The sequence below is a fragment of the Furipterus horrens genome, unplaced genomic scaffold (genome assembly GCF_987537825.1).
Source record: "Furipterus horrens unplaced genomic scaffold, mFurHor1.1.pri manual_scaffold_17, whole genome shotgun sequence".
NCBI classification, from domain to species: Eukaryota; Metazoa; Chordata; class Mammalia; order Chiroptera; family Furipteridae; genus Furipterus; species Furipterus horrens.
Window position 1 is genome coordinate 108,236,867 of NW_028327187.1, and position 21,646 is coordinate 108,258,512.

General features: G+C 42.3%; 1 protein-coding gene across 1 annotated transcript in view; it reads right to left on the reverse strand.

The window, feature by feature from the left end:
- MAP3K15 (mitogen-activated protein kinase kinase kinase 15) overlaps positions 1 to 21,646 on the reverse strand; it is a 76,394-nt gene that overhangs the window by 6,293 nt on the left and 48,455 nt on the right. Inside the window, exons 12-22 of the mRNA XM_090264164.1 lie at positions 21,194 to 21,243; positions 19,240 to 19,335; positions 17,581 to 17,668; positions 15,877 to 16,010; positions 13,569 to 13,696; positions 11,522 to 11,652; positions 11,183 to 11,288; positions 8,231 to 8,388; positions 1,891 to 2,134; positions 931 to 1,129; positions 222 to 399 (exon numbers count right to left, since the gene is read on the reverse strand). Coding sequence (XP_090120290.1) covers positions 222 to 399; positions 931 to 1,129; positions 1,891 to 2,134; positions 8,231 to 8,388; positions 11,183 to 11,288; positions 11,522 to 11,652; positions 13,569 to 13,696; positions 15,877 to 16,010; positions 17,581 to 17,668; positions 19,240 to 19,335; positions 21,194 to 21,243 — 1,512 coding nt within the window. The remainder of the gene's footprint in view (positions 1 to 221; positions 400 to 930; positions 1,130 to 1,890; positions 2,135 to 8,230; positions 8,389 to 11,182; positions 11,289 to 11,521; positions 11,653 to 13,568; positions 13,697 to 15,876; positions 16,011 to 17,580; positions 17,669 to 19,239; positions 19,336 to 21,193; positions 21,244 to 21,646) is intronic.

Below are 21,646 nucleotides of genomic sequence, written 5' to 3' on the forward strand. Positions count from 1 at the left end.
GGACAGCACCACCCCATCATGTCCAGATTCACTGCAGTGTTTCACAAACTGGTTTCAATGAGTCCCCCCGCCCCGCCCCTCCGTGTTTTCTTTTGTTTGTTGGAGGGACAAATGTTGAGTAATACTTGTGATTATTGTAACCACAAATGTTCCAGGGTAGCAGGAATCTCGGTCCCCCTTACCCTGTTCAGGGACCTGGACATGCTCCCCGTAACCTGTACCTGGGCCACACACTCATGCAGGTCGGAAACCACCTGGCTCTGCTTGTCCCTGAGGATATTGTACAGGATGCAGCGGCACTCCTCATCCTGGTTCAGCATGGAGAGGCCTGGTTCCCTCTCTTCAGGATACAAAACTGCGCTCTGCTCTTCGATGTTGCTGCTGCTGTCATTTGGAATACTGAGGACAAATACAGGTGACAGACAACTGTGGCCCTGAGCAAAGCCTCTACTCTAGGACCCCATGGCAGGAGAGACTAAGAGCTGACTGTAGTTTTGTCTTCAAGAAGATAAAATTACAGGATGCAGGCTGATAGAGAAGATGTGCAGCGTGTTTTCTGTCCTCAGCAGCAGTGTTGAGAGAGGGAAGGAAAAGGGGGGGAATAGAGGTAGGATGATGAGGAGCAAGAGGGAGAATGAAGAGAAACTGGGGAGGTAGAAGTGCTAAGGGACAAGGGGCAGGAAAAGAGGGCCAGAGGAGACTCACGAGAAGGGGACAAGGGAAGAAGGAAGGGGGAGGGGGTGGAGACGAATAAGAAAACACCACACTCTGCCTTTCCACTGTTGGCTGCCTGCCACCCTACATATCCAGCACAAAGGAAGCAAAAGCCCTTCACACCCATCTGATTTTGACCTGGGAGGTCTTTTGCCCCACCCCCACGCAGTGAGCAGCCCTCACAGGGCAACAGCGAAAGGATGGGGCAGGCAGTACCTGAACAGTTGGCTGACCCCATGCTCGGGCTCCCAGGGATTCTCAAAGAACCTTTTGAGCAGGGAATCGGTGGAGCCAGAGTCATGCTCCTCGTTGTTTCTTCCCACAGTGTCATCCACGCCCATGGCTGGGGCAATGGCTGGGGCAATGGCTGGGGCAATGGCTGGGGCAATGGCCTGGGCGATGGCCTGGGAAACCTCTGTGTGGGGAAAATATGAAGGGGAAGAGGGTCAGAGAGGTAGCGATAGGCTCAGAGAGGGAGGGTGCTGGGGTGGGGTGGCTCAGAGACAGAGACAGGAGGCTGGGGCTTTCTAAGCCTATGCTCTTCTAACCGGTGCAAACAAACACCCAAGGATCTTGGTAAGATGTAGTTTCTGCTTCAGCATTTCCCTGAGGGGCCTAAGGCTCTGGGCCCTAACCAGCCTGTGGGAAACATTGATGCAGGTCATCAGCTCTGGGAGCAAGATGCTGAGCCGCTCACTTCTGCCTCAGACCCCATCCACACCATGGAAAGGAGAATGGCTTCCTTTTCAGGGGCTGCTCTTAGGTCACTGCCAGTAGGACTTACTGCCCTAAAAGGCATCACTTGGCTACAGTGGCATGCAGCACAGCCACTACAGGCCAACTCCCATTATATGCCCTTTAATCAAGGTCAGGAGCCACACAAGGGAACAGGCTAGGCTCCAAAAATGAAGTACCATGCCCTGCAGGTGGGGAAGGCACAAAATCCCAGCCAGGGTCCCTCTGGCTTCCCTCCTTGGCACTATCCTCTGAAAGACTTTAACGAGGTTGGGGGGGGAGGCGCATTGCTGTCACCTGTGGAGCTCCCTACATCTGTTAGGAATCAAGGGACATTCACTGGTTGTAGTTTGACAACCCCACACCTACTGCACCCCCAACTCTTCACAAAGATGGGTGCACTGTGGGGCTCACTCAGTGGTCTACAGAGCTGTCACTCACTCTCAGCAACACAGAACCCAGGGGTCCAGTGGGTCACCCAGCTGTCCTGGTAGGTCTCACCTGATGGGCTGACATCCATCTGGGTCTGCTGGTTCTTCTTAATCTGCCCCAAGAACTCCTTTTTGAGCAGGTCAGTAGCAGTGGCACGTTTGTGGGGTTCCGGCTCAAAACAGCATAAAAGGAAGTCTGTGGCTTCAGGTGAAAGGACTCTTGGAATATAAGGGTGGACATTTAACATCCCCACCTGCATTTGAGGGAGAGGTGACCAATGTGACAGTGAGGCCTCACGGAACCTTATGTACACATCTTCAATACAAAGCTCCCCACTTACCATCCTGAGGCGCTGGGAATGCAGCACAGCAGCCGCAATGACTTACACCCGTGTCTAAGCCCCACTGGCCTCTTGGACTTGATTTTGCCCAGCAGACTGTGGGGGAGATGATGCTGGGGGAGTTTCAGAGCCTAGGTCTTAAGAAGCTTGCTTCTGCTGCAAGTCTTCTCAGAGCCCTGGAACCAACATGCTGGGGAAACACCCAGGGTGAAGGGCCATGTGGGTGAAGGCCTCTGAGAGCATCCTGCCCCAGCCAACCCAGCACAAGTGAGCCTGGGGAGGACCAGAGGGAGAGGCAATGAATCGTGGGGGAAAAAAAGTCATTGTTTTCAGTCTCTATAGTTTTGAGGTGGTTTGTCACACAGAAGATAACTGAGATGAGGCTGGGACCACAGCCTGCAGCAGGATGCTCTAACTGAGGGGGTTCAAAGGCATCTGTGATCTATTCCCTGATACAGAGTCCCAAAAGGATGTCCAATCAGTGCCCCATAAATGTCCATGCATTTGCAGCCCAAATTCCCCACCTCCAGCTGCAAAACACATGTGGACCAAACCTGGAGGCTGGTACCTCATGACCCGCACCCTTATTTCCATGGGGTACACCCGGCCAAGAGAGAGCCATTGCCCTTTCCTCTTCAGGCTCCTGTTAAAATTTCTGTTTCAGCTTCGGCCAGCTCATCCTTGTCCTGCTAAAGGCTCTCTGTCCCTGTAGAGTCGAGGGAAGCAGGGGCTGGGACTAAGTTGTCACATGTCACTGTGGCATGGAAATGTTTCCACAAGTTCTGCTCATCTATCTTGCATAACGCATCCTGCGTAACTGTGCCCATTGGGATAGCCTTCTCTTCTTAGGAGTTCTTGTCGTAAAGTTTGCAATCTTCCCTGCATCTTTTTGGAGCCCACCAAATAAGCCCTGGCTGTCTCCAGATCCACCGCATTTCTAACTCTGCACCCTTGGGGCTGGTATAGCCTCCCTTACACTCTAAATGAGATCTGGGTGCTGCAGAGAATGGCCTTTTAACTTCACATCCTCAAGTCCCTTGACCACCAGGGTGCACTTACCATTTCTGACATGCTGCTTGTCATGGGCTCAAGAGTTTGGGGTGGGGGAGGGGGAAATGGGGAGTTACTAAACCAATGGGCATAAGGTTTCAGTTAAGCAAGATGAGACAGTTCTTGAGAACTGCTACACAGCATTGTACCCGGAGTCAACAAGACTGTACTTACTATGCACTGAAAAGTTTGTTATGCTCATACCACATTAAAATACAATTTTGAAAACAAGTTTTGGATTTTGAGAACAGTAAATGCTGGATGGAATTCAACCCCCAAGATCTGAAATGCAGGGTGCATTACACATGGCACTCCTTACCTGAGGGATGGGGACAGGAGGGAACTAGGTGGATCAGAGACAAAAGTTCAGGACAAGAACCCAAAGAGGTAAGGAGCGGCTACTCACCTGGGTTTCAGAAAGAAAAGAACAAACACCGGCTGCACCCTGGCACACAGCAACTACAGTACTTTTAAGGGGGCTTCACTGTTAATGTAAAGGTTTCCCAGGGCTGCCATAACAAAGTACTACAATGTGGGTGGTGGGTGGTTTAAAATAACAAATCTAGACTTCTGGCCAAGATGGACGCATAGGGTACACACACTGCATCTCCCTCCACAACTATAAGAAATACAACTACCTCAAAACTAAGAACCACCAGAACTACAGAAAATTGAACCACATGGAAGTCCGACAAAGATATAAAGAAGAAATACTCATCCAGACGGGTAGGAGGGGGGAACTGGGGTGGAGAGGACACAGTGTGGTGGCTGTGGTGGCAGTAGCAAGTCAATGGCTGTGGCCAGCGGAAAGCGCAGTCACACATTATAAAAGCCAGGACGGACACCTGGAGAGTGATCCCAGTCCCAGACCAGACTGCGCAGCTCACAGTTCCAGTGCCGGGAAAATAAAACCTCATAGCTTCTGACTGTGGAAAACAGTGGGGGTTGGGGCAGTAGAAGAAATAGCCAGTCTCTCAGCACAGTTAATTTGTTTAGAGGCCCCCACAGACCTAGAACATCCACAAACCTACCCACTCTGGGAACCACAACCAGGGCAACAGCTAGAGGGGCTCTACTTCCATACAGGAAGCGGGAAGCAGAAGTGACTAGAAAAAGGATGAGTGCTGAGCAAGCAGCATTGTTCCTTCTCGGACCACTCCCCCACATACAACACCACGAAGTGGTGAAATAGGTCGCCCTGTACTGACAAATACCTAAGGCTCCGCCCCATACAACATAACAGGTACCATGGCTCTACCTAATACACAGGCGGAAACACAGGAGCTTGTCAAGTTGAGGAGACAAAGAAGTATGGCCCAAAAGAGGGAACAGATCAAGTTTCCAGTGGGAGAACTAAGTGACAAGGACATAGCCAACATAACAGATGAGGAGATAGCCAACCTAACAGACGCAGAGTTCAAAACACTGGTGATAATGAAATGATTCAGTACGGTAAATGCATAAGGGAAGAAGTGAAGGCTATGCTAAGTGAAAACAAAGGAAAATCCACATGGAACCAATGGTGAAGGGAAGAAAGCTGGGGTTCAAAACAACTATTTGAAACATAAGAAATAAAAGTCAACCAGTACAGAATAAAGAAACAAGAATTGAACAAAATGAGGAGAGGCTTAGGAACCTCTGGGACAACTGTAAACGTATCAACATCCAAATCATAGGGGTGCCAGAAGGAGAAGAGGAAGAGCAAGAAATGGAAAACTTATGTGAAAAAATAATGAAGGAAAACTTCCCAACTTTGGCAAAGGAAATAGACATACACGTCCAGGAATCACAGAGAGTCTCAAACAAGCTAGACCCAAAGAGGACCACACCAAGACACATCATCATCAAAATGCCAAAGGTTCAGGATAAAGAGAGAATCTTAAAAGCAGCAAGAGAAAAGCAGAGAGTTACCTGCAAAGGGGTGCCTATAAGACTCTCAGCTGATTTCTCAAAAGAAACTTTGCAGGCAAGAAGGGACTGGCAAGAAGTATTCAAAGTGATGAAAAACAAGGACCTGAAACTAGGATTACTCTGTCCAGCAAAGCTATCATTTAGAATGGAAGGGCAAATAAAGTGCTTCCCAGACAAGGTAAAGCTAAAGGAGTTCATCATCACCAAACCATTATTATATGAAATGTCAAAGGGACTTACTTAAGAAAAAGATCAAAACTATGAACACTAAAATGAGAACAAACTCACACCTATCAACAACTGAATCTAAAAAATAAGAACAAAATCCAACTAAGCAAACCAAAAGGAACAGAATCATAGGTATGGGGAACATTTGGAGGGTTATCAGCTGGGAGGGGGGAGGAGGAGAAATGGGGAAATGGTGCAGGGATTAAGAAGCATAATTGCTTGGTACAAAATAGACAGGGGGAAGTTAAGAATAATATAGGAAAGGGAGAAGCCAAAGAACTTACATGCATGACCCATGGATATAAACTAGGTGGGGTGGGATTGCTGGAGGGAAGGTGTTACTGAGTGGAGGGGAGTAAAGGTAAAACAAATTGGGACAACTATAACAGCATCATCAATCAAATATACTTAAAAATAAAAAAATAAAATAACAAATCTAGTCTCATAGCTCTGGAGGCTAGAAGTCTGATGTCTAGGTGTCAGCACAACCAAACTCTCTCTCTGGTGGTGGCTGGCAGTGCTTGGTGATCCTTGGCTTGTAGGTGCATCACAGTGATTTCTGTCTCCACTCTCACATGGCCCCCTCTCTGTGTTTCTTCATGTGTTCTCTCTGTGCCCAAATTTCTCATTTTTATAAAGACACCAGTCATACAAGATTAGGCCCATGTGACTGATCCCATTTTAACTTGATTATCTCTGTAAAGACCCTATTTCCAAATAAGATCATATTCTGAGGTGCTAGGGATTAGATCTTCAAAATATCTTTTTGGAGAACACAAACCTGTAACAGCCACTTTGGGGAGGGGGGCAGTTTCTTTTGTTTTAGACACTACCCGGAAGTTTCTTGAAACTTTTCTGAAGGATCCCAGGGGTCCCAGAAATTTCTACAGTCTTTGCAAAAACACAGGAGACATTATTTAATAGCAGTCTTCTAGTTTGCAATAAAAGCCAACCTTACATGCCAGCCTAAAAACTGAATATATTTTCAAAGACTTTGTATAGCTAATTAGCTAGCCAGAAATAGGAGGACGAGGAAGAGGGGAGTGACTCATGCCTTATGGATGAACTGAGCATGTCCCAGCCTCCAGACAGGTTTCCTGCATGTTGCAGGAAGTTGATAGCAGGTCAGAAAGCAGTCAGTCATGGCTCACAGGTTGGCCCCGATGTTCTTCTTTGCACCAGCTACTATTTATTCTGAGGCCTGTGACTGAAGCAGCAGGTAAGATCTTAAATGACCTCAGTTGGCTCCCTCGTGGATAGACATGAAGGGCTATAGGAGGTCTCTGTTGTCCTCCAGCTCTGGTATTCAGGGTCTTGTTGGGATTGCAGTTGCCAAACGACGCTTGTCAACTGGGGGGCTTCAGTACTTGGCTTTGGAGCTGCCTGACAGCTTCTGGGAGGGTGGGGAACTCTGAGAACCTTCTGCAGGGGCAGAGAGGGGCTGAGGAAAACAGCCACAACACCCACAGCACCATGGGCTGGACTCAGCTCATGAGCACAAACCTGCCTACACTCATGCCTTTCAGTTCTTCCTGGCAAAGTGGCTGAGCTGCAGACCCGGCAGAGATGTGGGCTGAGAAGCAAGAAGGGGGAAATTGCATTCTGGAATCATATTCCATCAGGCTGCTTTGATGCACTGCGACCTTGCTGTCCATAAGTAATGGCCATTTGACCTTCTGAAACCCCCTCTTTTGCTTCTTAGCCTTGGGGCAAACAAAAAGGCTCCATGGAAGGTCAGGGCTGGTAACTGACTTAAGACTACAGCCCTCTTCAACTTGTCTAAGAGTACATGGAGGCAGAAGCCACAGCCCTGACCTTGGACATACAGGGCTGTCCCAGCATAAGGTTCCCTTGGCACCACTAGCAAGTTTGTCCCATCCTCCAGGGAGCACACCTAGTGGTAAAACCCCAGCTACAGTGGCCACGGGTCTTATGTGGGCCTCCATGTGCATGGGCTACCCTTCCTGTTAGCTGTGGGAGTTTTATTTTTTATTTATTAATGTTTTAAATTACTTCTCAGAGGGTTCTAGAATGACCAAGAAAACATCACCAGGTACCCCAAGTTCTACCTCTCCCAAATCCACTCAGAAATCTGTTCTCTAAAGACACAGACCCACGTGGCCTTTGAGCCATACCCAGTATAAGGGCAAATACAGATTCAAAATAAGTCTAATTCTCCCTGCTAAAAATAAGGGAAGAGGCAGTACTCTTTTCTTAGAGCATTTACTTTAGAAAACTTGTAAGTTTCCTCTCTTTGACGTGTATGTCAATATTTAAAAGAGGTAGGTAAGCCTCTTGGTGGGAATGTTTTTCTCAAGGACCCAAGAACCATCTCTGAATGTCATCATCAAGGAAGATAATGCCTCTATCTCCCAGTGTCTATCGGAATACAGGAGCCCAACTTCAATGGTACCTGACTTCAAAACTATCTCATGTCTTAAAAATCTCAGGTATTTTTCCTTTGCATAAAGCCTGTTAACTAACAGATATGGTCACCCCAATGAATCTCTGGTGAGCTATTGTGACCAATGGCATTGTCCAGTCCTCGCATCTAAGGGCTAGTTAGCATTTCTTTTGAGAACACAGATGGTAAGGGTTGTACTGCTTGGTTCAATAAAAGGCTGAAAGCTATTTCTGTCTTTGTTCTCTCTTAGAAGATTGCCTGTGATGCACATCACACTCTGGCTGAATGCTTGTTCAACAATAAAACTGTTTCCTTTCTTTTCTATATTTGTGGAGGGGTTTCTGGATTGGGAGGATATTTTTATTTTCATTATAATTCCCAGACACTGGCAACCTAAATTGCTAAACATGTCTTACCTGAAACATTGCCAGTTGAGGATCATGGAAATCATGGAATGGAGGGTTGGTGGTGGCCATCTCAATGACGGTGCAGCCCAGGGACCAGATATCAGCTGGAGTGCCATACCCATCAGTTCTTTGATTGATAACCTCAGGTGCCATGTACTGCAGAGTGCCTAATGAAAAAAAAAGAAGACAAACACTGTGGGCACCCTATTGCTTAAAAACTAAGCATATCATTAGTAAACAAGAGTGTGAACTTTAACTCTCATATTAATGACAGACAGGGCCTGGTCTCATGCATAAATGATGTGGTTGCATCTTTTCTTTAGTGAGAGGCATGCAACATGTCTTCCTTTAATACTCATCATGTTGAGAGAGGATTATTCAGTCCCTTGAAGGATAAATGGGCCTAATTTAATAAGCACATGCTAACACATGCCAGAGAGAGGGATACCAAAATATAAGAAACACAGCGCAGGACCTTTGGGAGCTGCTTGGTGGAGGAGACAGATTTGATGGTAATGGTGATGATGATGGTGGTGGCAGTGGCAATGGTAAAATGTAGTAAGTACTATAATAGGTGTACACATAGGGCCTCAAAAATATGGATGACGACTTGCTTGATTCTGCCTGGCTGGAGCCAGGGCAAGGTATGGCTGGGTCAGTCTGGGTCTCTGAGAAGTTAAATGCTAAGATAGATTAGACTTATGAGAGATTTAATGGGGAGGTATGTGGAGGACAAAAGGGGAGGGAGCAGGATGGGCAAGGGGAGCTATTGAACTGCAATGCTTGTCTGATGCCTGGGAAAGGAGAGGATGAAGGAAGAATCAGGTAGGAAGGGTCTCAAATGGCACAGCAGCTCTGAGATAGCTCCAGCCACGCCTGCATGGAATACCAAAAGTTGTCCACTGAAAGAGTTCACATTCATTCTTGTGTCCTCGAGTCATGTGCTAGCAATAGTCAGGGCAAGGTACAGGGCTGCCAGTGAACCAGACCCCTGCCACAATGGTCAAGGAGGTGGACACAGGGATGGGAGGACTTCCATGTAAGGGGAGGAGCTTGAGCAAAGGTCCATGAATATGAAGTATGGAGTGAGGCCAGGGAACCACAAGCAATGTCTGACACAAGGCAGGGGCAGGAAGAATGAAGGAGGCACAGGGACCTTGTGGGGGTTGATGGGAACATTCGAAACCTAGCTTGTGGTGATGGCTGCACAATGAGGAAAACTGACTAGAAACCACTGAGCTGTGCACTTCAAATGGGTGCATTTATGATACGTAAGTTATACCTCAATAACACTGTTAATAAACAAAAGCAAAGGGGGCTGACCCTAGCCATAAAGGCCTTTCCTACTAGTTGGTTTACATGCACATGAAAACCCTTCAGAGGAATATAGTAAGAGAGGGTTTCAGGCCAAGAAGTTGCCCGCAGCCTCTGGCTCTCCTTCCAGATTCCAAGAGCCTTTGGGCATTTGTGTGGAAAAGGCCCACCTTGTCCACCAACAAGCTCAGATGCCTTTACGGAACTGCTCTGTTTTGCAAAGAGTAATCATATGCAGGGGAATTTCCTATCCAAAATGAGACCCCTTCTTTATTATTCCCCAAACACCCCTGCATTATTTTGCAATGCAAAATCCATACCTCCTCAACCCAATTAATTGGGAAAATGTGATATGTAGTAATGCATTATAATGTTTTTTATTTGTGAATTTTTTCTACTTGGGGATGCTAATTATGAGATAAATTGTTGGGGGTTTTATGTCTTGGAATAACTTCTTGTCATATCAGAGTCCCACTTGCTACATATTGCCAAGCTAATTGGTGGCTTCCAAAGAGGAGGATATGTTATTTTCAATTAAGGTAGTAAAAAATGTGCCAGTCACACACACACACACACACACACACACACACACTCATATACATGTTGATATATGTATATTTATATCAGAAACAATGAATGAAAATTCAACACACTATTCCTTTGGCAGACTATGGTGGAGTCCTTGGTGTAATATTTTCCCATTTTGAGGTGCATGTACCTCCCCTGGTTTACAACTGAAAAGTCATTTCTGATGCATGAAGGTTCCATTTAGATAGGGAATGTGTCTCTATTGTGGACGTCCAATGGCTGACATACAACAACTCTCCTGTTGAAGAAAAGTCTTCCCAAGCTAAGATATTATTCACCCAAACTAAGGCCAAATCTGTCCACTGTACACCTTGGTGCAACAGGGATAGAGAACAGACATCTGGCTTTTACAGCTTATTTCAGAGTTATAAAATCACAAGTGCTATTTCATAATTCCATCCAGAAAGATCTTTGTGATCCTTTTATTATATTTTAGGGGATCATAAATCTTTACTTATTCAATATTACCACTTCTTGCCACAGATGAAAGTTGTTGCTATAGCTGCTTTAAAGCAGGAATTTTAAAAAGCCATAGGTACCTTTTGAGCATTGGTCTACTCATTGGTCTTGTAAATGGAAAGCCAGCTGGCAATTGTGGACCACTGCATGAATCCAGTCCCTCTCAACACCTAAATGATCCATCACGGACACACGGAAAAGAAACTCCAATTCCGCAATCCCACTTAAGAGTACCATACTCTTGCCCTTGGAAACTTAATCCTATTAAAGCACAAGGTACCAGAATTCACTCAAGTAACAGGCTATTTTTTATGACAGACCAATAAAATGTTCTACTAAGTTGTCTGAGGAATACTGTTGTTCAGAATCACTCATGAGTCCAAATTATGTGCTATTAACTTAAAAGCAGTGCCACCATTTTGCTGATTGGTTAGAAACTCACCCAACCTTTGAAGGCAAAAAAGAAAGTAAGACAATCTTGTTGCCACAGTAGCTGGCTGAGCGCATCATTATGACAAAGTTCAAACAATATGAAGTTGGGGACAACACACATCCACTTCAATAGTCAGTTGCCCACATGCCAAGCCCTGTTCTGCTTACCAGCAAAAGTTTCTACACTGATGTTCACTCCTGCAAGGCGTTTAGATGTTCCAAAATCAGAGATTTTTGCCACTCCACTGTAGATATTCACCAGAATGTTATCACCCTTTAGAGAAGGAAGAACATCAAATGTTTAAAGACATTTCAAAAACAAACACAAAACAAATTTGGACCTTAAGAAACAGTCACAAATGTCTAGGAAGACTAGACTTTGCACTTTGGGGACTGTCATGCTCAATCCTTTCCCTTCGGTGAGCTTGTCAGTCTGTAGATACTGCCAGCAGCTGGTGTGATCTGACATGTACTAACAAGATGTCTATGGCTCAAACAAGCAAGTACCTTTATATCTCTGTGCACAATCTGGTTTTCATGGAGATACTTAAGGCCTTCCAGGATCTGCTTAGTGTAAAACTTGATGCAGTGCTCCGCCATCGGCCCCCACTTTGATTGCAGAAGAGTAGAAAGGCTTCCTGGAAATGGACACAACAGAAAACTCATCGGGATGATAAAGATTCAGTTCTAAAAGTTCAGGCAAATAAGGTCAGGTGATGCTGCTCTCCTAATGTAAGCACTCACACCAGACTCTCTGTACGTGAGCTAAATGCATGCCTTTCCACCCACTCTGTTGCCCATTTCCCAGATGTGTGAGCACTGCAGCCAGAGAGGGTACTGGAAGGAAATTAGCACATCAGTGTGACTAGAGGAGGTTGATGGTGAATCAGAACTTCCCGTGAGCCTGGAAATTCAGCAAAGCCACCTTTGGGTTTAGCTCTGTTTAGCTGCACAAAGTCAGAAGGAGAGTGCAGCAATGCTCTCTGACCTTGGGAGGGCTGGCCCAACATGGTAGGTCCTGGACAAGTGTCTCAACCATTCAGCTTAGGTCAAAGCCATATTGTATACCTCGCCCTGAGTTCAGAGGTGAATAGGACCAGATGGAGGAGCACTTTAGGGTGACAGGGAGGAGGATCAGAGGATGTTGGGTCTCTCTGTCCTCACTGTGAGAAGCCCCCAGTGCCAGGTCATAGGAACTAGGTCGTCTTAGAAATCCCCCTGCAATTAAACTATTAAACATTGAACCTGTTTCAAATGTCATTGTGCAAGCTCTCAGGAATCAGCCAGCCTTGGCTTTCTCCTTTACCCAGAGCTGTGCCTCAGTTCCCATCTGCAAAGGGGGATGCAGATGTCTGTCATCCTTAAATCTCATGCCTGGATTATCAATTAATGTGAACAGCAATTGACATGTCTTCTGCTAGACTGTGAACAACATCAGGGAAGAAGAAACTTCTTCTCCTTAATGTAACCCTCAAAAATCAAGCCCATTGCCTGGCTCTTTATACATATAGTTAGCCTCCTAATATAATAGTAGGGCCTTAATAATTTTTGGTTAAATGGGTAAATAACAGTTTTCTAACAGAAGCTTTTACATTTGTATTGAGATCATAATTATCATTTTATTATTTTTTTAAAATAATTTAGTTATTTATTTTGAGAGAGAGGGGAAAGGAGAAAGAGAGAGAGAGAAACATCACTGTGTGGTTGCCTCTCACTCGCGCCCCCAACTGGGGACCTGACGTGCAACCTAGTCATGTGCCCTGACTGGGAATCGAACCAGCGACACTTGGTTCACAGGCCGATGCTCAATCCACTGAGCCACAGCAGCCAGGGTCTATTTTATTATTTTTATCTTTTAAATGGATACTTACTGAGTTCTTGCTTTCTGCGAGGCACTGTTTTAAGAGCTTTATATATTTTTTCTCATTTAATCCTTCCAAAACCCCACCGAGAGGGGCAATATTACTCCAATAATTATTACTACACCAATTATTATAGTAATTGTTATTACTGCAATTTTACAATTCATTTAGTCAGTCGGAAAACTGAGGACACAGAGAGGTAAAGAATTTGCCTGACATCACAAAATTTGCATACAGAAGCGCCAATTCAAACTAGATGATCTGGCTCCAGACCCAAGGGACTCTTCTTACTCTTGCACCATACCTGCAGTTAGGTTTTTTGTAGATAAAACATTTTGTTTGATTTCACTGTCAACACGTTGTTTTGCCAGGTTCAAAGCAACTTCAAACTCCTAGACTGTGAAGGCCTCAAGACCAGAGACTATGCTTTATTCATCTTTGTCTCCCGCACTCAGCTAGTGGCGGGCACTCAGTAGGCCCTCTGTGAATGTTTGATGATTTGAGTTAACAAACCAGAAATAAACTGTTTATGTGACACTGTAAAGTTTTCATCCAACTCCTCTGAGTAGCACATGCTCTTCCACATCTGAGAGGTCTGCCATTTCTAAATGGCAGGATGTATAATGATGTGTATATTTTATTTTCATCAGTGACTTTCAGAGTATGAGACCAGAAGACCAGCGACTACTCACCACCAGGCACCTGCTCCATCAATATCTTAACTAATCCATTTTCAAAAACAGAGCCCAAGTACTGAACGATATTCCGGTGCTTGAGGTGCTTGTGCAGGGCTATCTCATTATGAAGAAGCCGGGAGTGCCTATTAGGAAAAACAAAGCCAGCATCACTGGTCAAATCCCTGGGGCTCGTTATCCACATCATCTCACCAGTACTTGCCCTGATGCTGGCCATCCCTTCTTTCTGGAAACAAAAACCTTCCTTCCCTTGGCTTCCATCAGCCTATTCAGTTTCCCATCTGTAAATTACTGGTAATAATACCAGCCACACAGGACCAAACTGTGTTAAATTTCTCAGGCACCCAATAGAGTGCTTGTTGTGTGGTACGTACTCAATAAATGGCTATTGTTGTTACCATTCCTAGTGTTGTTAGGGACTGAATTCTCCAACCATCCTTGGCCTCTCTCAACCAGCCCCCATAAAGGGTGCTTGTTCTAGAAGCCACCCTTTTAGTCTCATTCTGTAGTTACTCCAGAGTACAGAAGAAGCCACCTAAGGGACCCTTTTGTCCCAGCCTTGGGCCTCTTTAGTTGATTCTATCCCTGGCCACCATATTCCCCCTGTCTAAAACATATACCTCACCATTTCACTCCCCTTCACAAAATCAACATAAAGACCATATGGCTTAACATGGCACACCAGGCTTTTCAAACTCAGGTTAGACTAAGTATTTAAAATTTTCTGTCTCATCTCTAGAGCCCCCATTGACCTACATCCTGCATGCAAGTCACAACAATTTGTTGGCCTCTGAATATAATGTGCTTAATAGCCCTGTTTCTCACTTAGCATACAATGCTTTGGCCTCCTTTTCTACCAAATAAGCTCCTAGTCATCCCTGAAAATATCACCTCAAAAATGATTTATTTTCTCAAACTTGCCACAACTCACCCACTCACCCAGGAGAATGTTCCACAAATACTCTGTGTACCCCTCTAATATGACACTTGCCACCCTGGCTCCCAGGCCAAACTGCGAACACTGTGGGATAAGAACAGTATCCTAGCAAACTTTCAAGCCCAAGTGCCAGCTCAGGGTCTAGCACAGAGAAGGTGTCCAATATTGTATGTTGAGCCTGTAAATTTAGGAAATGGGACAAAACAGTCTATAAGATGCCTTCTAGCTCTATAGCCCAGGAATAACTATCAACAATGAACAGGTGAAACAACCATAGCAATCAGCTGAAGGAGGCGGTACCTGCCAGCATTCACGCCCCCCCCCCCCGAAAACCAATTGCAATACTTTAGCCGTTGTGAGAATGAGACAGAATACTGAATGAGAAACTCAAGAGACTGGATCCTAGTCTTGTTTCTCTGCGACCTTAGTGAAGTCATTTACTCTTCCTCAGCTTTGGAAGAACTTGAATGAGTTCCTCTAAGATCTTGCCTTATAATTTAAATATTGTAATATGCAATCCCATTAAAAATAAATGAATGAAATGAAACTGAATGAATGAATGATGAAGGGTCATACAGCTGCCAGAAATCACTTGTTAGCCATTCCTAATAATTCACTCACCACCTGGGTGGAGGTGGGGGGGTCTTTGCACATGGCCATCAGTGTTCAGCACTGAAGGCAACACTGCAGGTATAGTCTGACCACACCTATGGAGCATGCAGCTATTATTACTTTTGCTGTGGCCATTACTGTGTATGTAGCTTCTCTACAAAAACACTTCACAATCAGCACTGCAATGTACTTGTTTAGAATCAGGTGGTAAGTGAATTTAAAATAAATAACCACTTAACTAGACTCTAAAAATGTTGAAGAAATTGATTTAGTATTACTGGTAATTATAAATAACCCAAAATCCAGAAGTGGGGTTGAAGGGCAGGGTATAAAAGAAGTCTGTATTGCAAAAAGTTAATTATTTTTACCACATTTAATTTTCCACAATGACATATCTGAATAAATGATAGCCATTTAAAATGGTTACAATTAAAGCACTGAGTCACATCTTAAAATACTTGCAAACAACTATGTAAAAACATAAAACTGTAGACCTAGCTGATAGGTGGAAACTAAACTAGTTTTCTTTAAAAATATGACTGCAATCCACATGGCCCTAAGTGAAACAGTTCCATTTTCTCAATCTATTTATAATATGCAAAGAACAAAAGTAAATCACCCTTATTATAAGAGAACTGAAAATTTATCAATGACATAATGCTCTCATCCTTAAATCATCTGCACTGGCAAGGATGGGCACAGAACTGGGTTGTAGAGGTGGTGACTGAAGAAATGTGGAAGGTCTGCCCCACTTACTTGTTATCTCTCTCTGGGATTTCTTTGATAGCGATCTGTACTCGAGTGCTCACATCTCTCCCGGCATACACGACCCCAAATGCACCTCTCCCCAGCACAACTCGATTATCATTTGCATCACGGTCATACACATACTGAAGAAGGAAAAGCAAGACAAAAAAGGACACTACTTGTGGAGAAGCCCCACAAAAACTTAAAACATTGTCCTGTGATTTTTAAAAACTTATGAATAATGCTATTTGAGTACCAGGCAGGCCATATTTCTTAGGTTATGTTCTTTGCGTTACTTACTTTTAAGGGGTAGAATTCTCAATTACCTACATATTCAAAACATTATTTTATGGAATCCAAGAAGTTTAAAAATATGGCTTATATGAAACTTAGCCAGCTCCCCTTTTGCAGATTTCTCTTCACTTTAATGCTGCAATTTAAAAATGCTTCTTAGCATGTCAAATAATACCTCAAATAGGTGTTTTGCCACATGATCCCTTATCAACTTGTCAGGAAACAAACCACCTTCTATAGCCCAGAAAATAACTGAAGGTCAGTAAAATTGAAATTGTCTTAATGCAAAGTACATACATGGGGTTTCCCCCATCTTTAGGTGTATAAATCTAGCATTACACATACTGTAAAAAATGATCTACAATTAGGATTCCTATGTTGTTCCCCAAGACTTAACAAAAGTTAGTGCACAGCTACATTCCAGTTACTTCTCAAGGATTAAAACAAGTGTAACTTGAGGATATGCAATACTTATGTAAAGCAGAGGCAGCAATGGATTCTTTCTGTTGTTTCCTATGCTCCACTGTGCTGACTTGAAGAAGTGCACAGAACAGTGTGCATGCATGTCTCTTCCCATCTACTTCTGGTGGCGCTCATGACAATTAAGTTTGCTAATGGGTCCCCATCATTGTCTGATTAAACTAGACATCAGTCTGCTCCATAAAGGCTTTTGACCTCACACCTTTCTCTGCCCCACATCCGTTATCTTCAAAGTATATCACTCAGGTCATTTCTACAATAAACTTGGATTAAAAGCTAAGAATTCAAGTACCTGACTCAATTATTAAAATGACCTCTTTGATATTATCCTGAAAGAAGCCTCAAGGAATTAATTTCAGTCTAACTTGAAAGTATACTAAAATTTCATTAAATTGTAATCATTGGGAGAACTTGAATTAGTGGCAAATCTGAATAATTGCACAAGATTTAAATATATGTGTAATGGTGGACTACAACTGTGCTATTCAGAAGAGCTTGTGATAATTCTACTGTCTTAAAATGATCTTAAAATTGTTATATTTATATATTATGTACAAATAGCGTTGACTAAAGTCACTGCAGGCATAAATGAATAAGTCTGCTTCCAGTTGGTCAACTGTTTCTCTTTTAATCTGACCAGCATTATTAATTGGCTTAGGTAAAAAACTTTTCCTGAGGTTGTGTACAATAGGAAATTTTAGTCTAGTCCATGCCAAATTTTTCTTAAACATTCTAGCTGAGAGGATCCCTAAGTAAGGTTTTCCTATAGAGATGCAATAAACTTAATCTCTGAAGTTATGGATAGTGATGGTGAGAGCGTTCATAAATGAGTATTTTTAAATATACATATAAAATTTTCACACAAAATGCAACATGTTCTTTAAGCAACAGATATACAATAAATAACTTTTTCCATGTTCTTGGTCTTCCATGACTCACCTCCAGGATTTCCCTATTCATCTCTCCCACCAGTTCCACTGTACCGTCCATCGCACTGCTCATCATCTCTTTGACTAAAAAGTAAAACCTAGAACAGCAAATGTCACAAAGATGCTGCTAATTTTGATCACTTTTGTTCCCTACCTGTACTTTGCCCTTCTTATATTAAACAGTAATCAAATATAAACCAACCTTTTACAAGTTCATGGAGGAATCAATCCACTCCTTGATTTGACATGGTACTTTAATGGTTATCTAATCTAGTTCAAATACTCACATGATACTTGAATCCTGTATATATAGTATCCCCACCAGTTGGTGAACTGATGCTTGAACACCTCCAGTGACAGAGAACTCATTACCTCACAAGGCAGCTCATTCTTTGAAAAACTCAATGGTAAGTGCTTCATTTATACTGAACGAAGATTTATTTTATATGGGTCCCACTCACAAGATTCCTAGAATTAATCCCCTTTCTGCACAACAGCACATTAGAAAAGTACATAATTTTATTATGTCCCTGTAAGTCTTTCCTCCTCATTCCCCTAGGACTTGTTTGTGAGTCATTCCACTAACAGATAATTCTTCAAAGGTGTCCCTGTAATACTCTTCAAGTCTGGCCCTGTGACAAGTGTACTAGGAATGATTTAATCAGTGCTAAGGACAGTGGGGCCATCATCTCTCAAGTTGTAACACTCTAGTTATTAGTGAGAAAAAAGGTGAGGTGTGAGAAGAAAATGCACAAAGTGGCCTAATCATTTTGTTGACACAGATTAAGCTTAATTATCAACTATTACCCATAACTCATTCTCACAAATGCTGCTAGGCCATTATCAGCCACTTCCTAGACTTGGGTATAGTTTATTTGTATACAAGTGATTTGACTCATTAGAAAATTTTTCTTTAGTGTCCTCTGGTAATATGGCAGAGAAGAGTATTGTACAAGTTAAGGTAACTTCCACAAGTCTGGCAGTTCCTCAAAAGGTTAAAGAGTTACTGTAAGACCTAAGAAAACTGTAATTTGGCTTCAGGAGAAATGAAAATATGTCCACACAAAAACTTGCACACAATTGTTCACAGCAACATTATTAATAGCAGCCAAAAAGTGAAAATAACCCAAAATGCCTGTAATTGATTAACAGATAAATTAATTGTGGTCTATCCATACAATGGAATATTATTAAGTCAAAAAAAGGAATGAAGTACTGGTACATGCCACAACATGGATAAACTTGAAAACTTTTTATTAGGCGGAAGAAGCCAGTCACAAAAGATCACATATTATATTTTATTTATATTAAATGTCAAGAATAGGCAAATCCATAGACAGAAAATAGATTAATGGTTGGCTAAGGTTGGAGGAAAAATGGGGAGTGACTGTTAATACTGAATTTCTTTTGAGTGATGAAAATATTCTAAAATTAGATGGTGGTGATGATCGCAAAACTGTAAATATACTAAAAAAGATTAAATTGCATACTTTAACTGGGTGAATTGCATGGTATGTGTATCATATCTCAATAAAGCTGTAAAAATAATTTTCCATAAGTTAAAACTTCAGGAAAGGCAGCATAGCAAATAAATATTTTCACAACAAACACTCTTTTTAAATGGTTCACTGTAATTATACTGCAAAGACTTGAATCAGCTATAACTCACCTACTACAGTGCGCTTTGGTGGAAAAGTAGATTTGAAAGTCATTACGATTGCCAAGGACATATAGAAGACAACATTGTTCATCAAACCTGGGGATGCTGTAAAAATTCAAGACATAAAAATGCTTCTTATATATGTTATGATACTAACTTTAAATTTTTGAGAAAAACCTAGAAACAGATTTTCTTCCATTTTACAAATTTTTAAGAATCATTGTTTTAATGTATACCCCCCAAATTTGACTTGTATTTCTCTATGAAATTTAAATAGTAGGGATGTTTATCTTGCTTATGTTTAATTTTGTATTCATCAACTGACTTTATTATGTATCAAGAACTTACTATATATTCAGCGCTTAGCAAAGCATATGGGCAGCAGAAAAGGGAATAAAATATGGTCTCCATCTTCAAGAGTTTGTAATTTCACAATAAAGACAGGAACGGTTTTTGTGAAATAATTTATCATAATAAAGGAATTTCTAGACTTCAAAAATATCAGGACACAGTATTTGTAGCCATAGAAGGGAAGTAGAAATAAATATGGCATCTTAGCTCAAGAAAGGCTTTTAAATGTTACCTGTTCCATCCCCACACAAAGTCTGGATCCGACACTACAGCTCCTTCAACAGGTAAGTAAGCTTGTCTGAACATATCCAGTGACAAAAAAACTCACCACACTCCATCTGCTAATGTATTTCACCGCTAAAAAGTTCTTTACCCACATTGGGCCACAGCTACACAATGGCCCTCATTTTGGCCTTTCTAAATCATCTCTTCCTGGGATCCACAGCTCCTTTGACCATTCTTCATATTGTATGAATTACATGACAAATACTGAGTTGAAACAGCAGAAGTACAGGGTGATTCAAAAAGAATTAAAACTAGGTCAAACACCAGTTAAGTTTTGAAAACCAAGTCGTAAAGGAACTACCAGTTAGTTAGATAGCACTGGGAATGTTCAACATGTGCTCTTCGTGTCACATTGCGACCAGGGTCTGATTTACCCCGGGCCCTTTGCACATCCCTGCTATGGCTGAAATGGCAGCAAGAGGTATCTCTATGAGAGGGTACAAACAGAAGGTTCTTGACTACATGTTCTCATACAGCATAGTTACTGAGTAATCAATTTCTGAAAATGTTTAATGCTTTTTGAATTCTTATATTTTCTGAACCGTATTATTCAAATACCCTACTCTGTTCTTAATTTATTTCTCTCCCTTTAATGCTATGTAAACATCATCCTAATTTAAACACTGATATGTCTAGGACCAGATCAGTCTCTGGAGGTAACAGGTGATACACTTGGTGGCCTGTGGACTCAGAATCAAAGAAAGGACATAAAACAGTACTCCAAGACTCTAATTTGATGTAAACTAGAAAAAACTGAGACCTAGAGGCTGAGTGACTTTCCCAAGGTCAAACAGCAAAAGAGGGATTAGAACTCATATCTACTTCAGGCCTGCACCTACTCTCAGATGTACTGGCAGGGTGAGACTCCGCGTAAAAACATGGTTTAGGCTCCAATGGTCACCACTTCTGACCCAAAGAGCAAGCATTACACCTCCCCGCACTCCTCATTAATAAGAATGCCCAGGAGACTCCAGCCAAGGATCATTAACAAGTAACTCCAAGTTTAAGTTTGCACGTTATTGGATCAAAGAATAAACAGTTTCTCTTTCTGCAGATATAACTTCATTAAAAAAAAGTCTGAGACAACAGAATTTGGCCTGCTACATCCAAAAAAAAAAAAAAAGCTACTCTGTTATAACAAGAAGTCCTTACTAATAATACATTATGAACAAACTCAGATAAAGGCAACAAAAGAGAAAACAATCCACTTTGGAGCCTTTTAAAAATTAGGACATCCCGTATTATAAATAAGTGGAAACATTAAAGTAATAAAACATTATCATGATCTGTATTTTTAAAATAATTACATTTTCCTTTATGTTCTTACCTAATTCCCTTAATGGAAGTGGCTGTAAAATTCCATTCATGGATTTGGTCCTGCAGGTATAAACACAAAAGTCAGCAGCTTGATTTTTTTCCATGCAAAGAATCATTTTTTGGTTTATTCCATGGTCAATCACTTCTGCTATTCTACTTTCAATAGAGGGTTAGGGATTAGAACAATATATTTGGCATAATTTGTAACACCAGGAACATTTTCTAATGTATTACAAAAATTTATTTGTTATCTCTAATCCAGTTTACAGTAAATGATCTAAATTTGAAGTCGAAACAATAAGCACATAGTAAGTATATATAGTGATTAGCCTTTCATCTTCTCTCAACATAACAGGAAAACGTTAAAATGAGCGTGAGAATAGCCCACCTAAGTTGAATGACCTGAAAAAATATTGGGAGACACCAGTCTCCAAATATGGAAGACACCAGTCACTGTTTATCA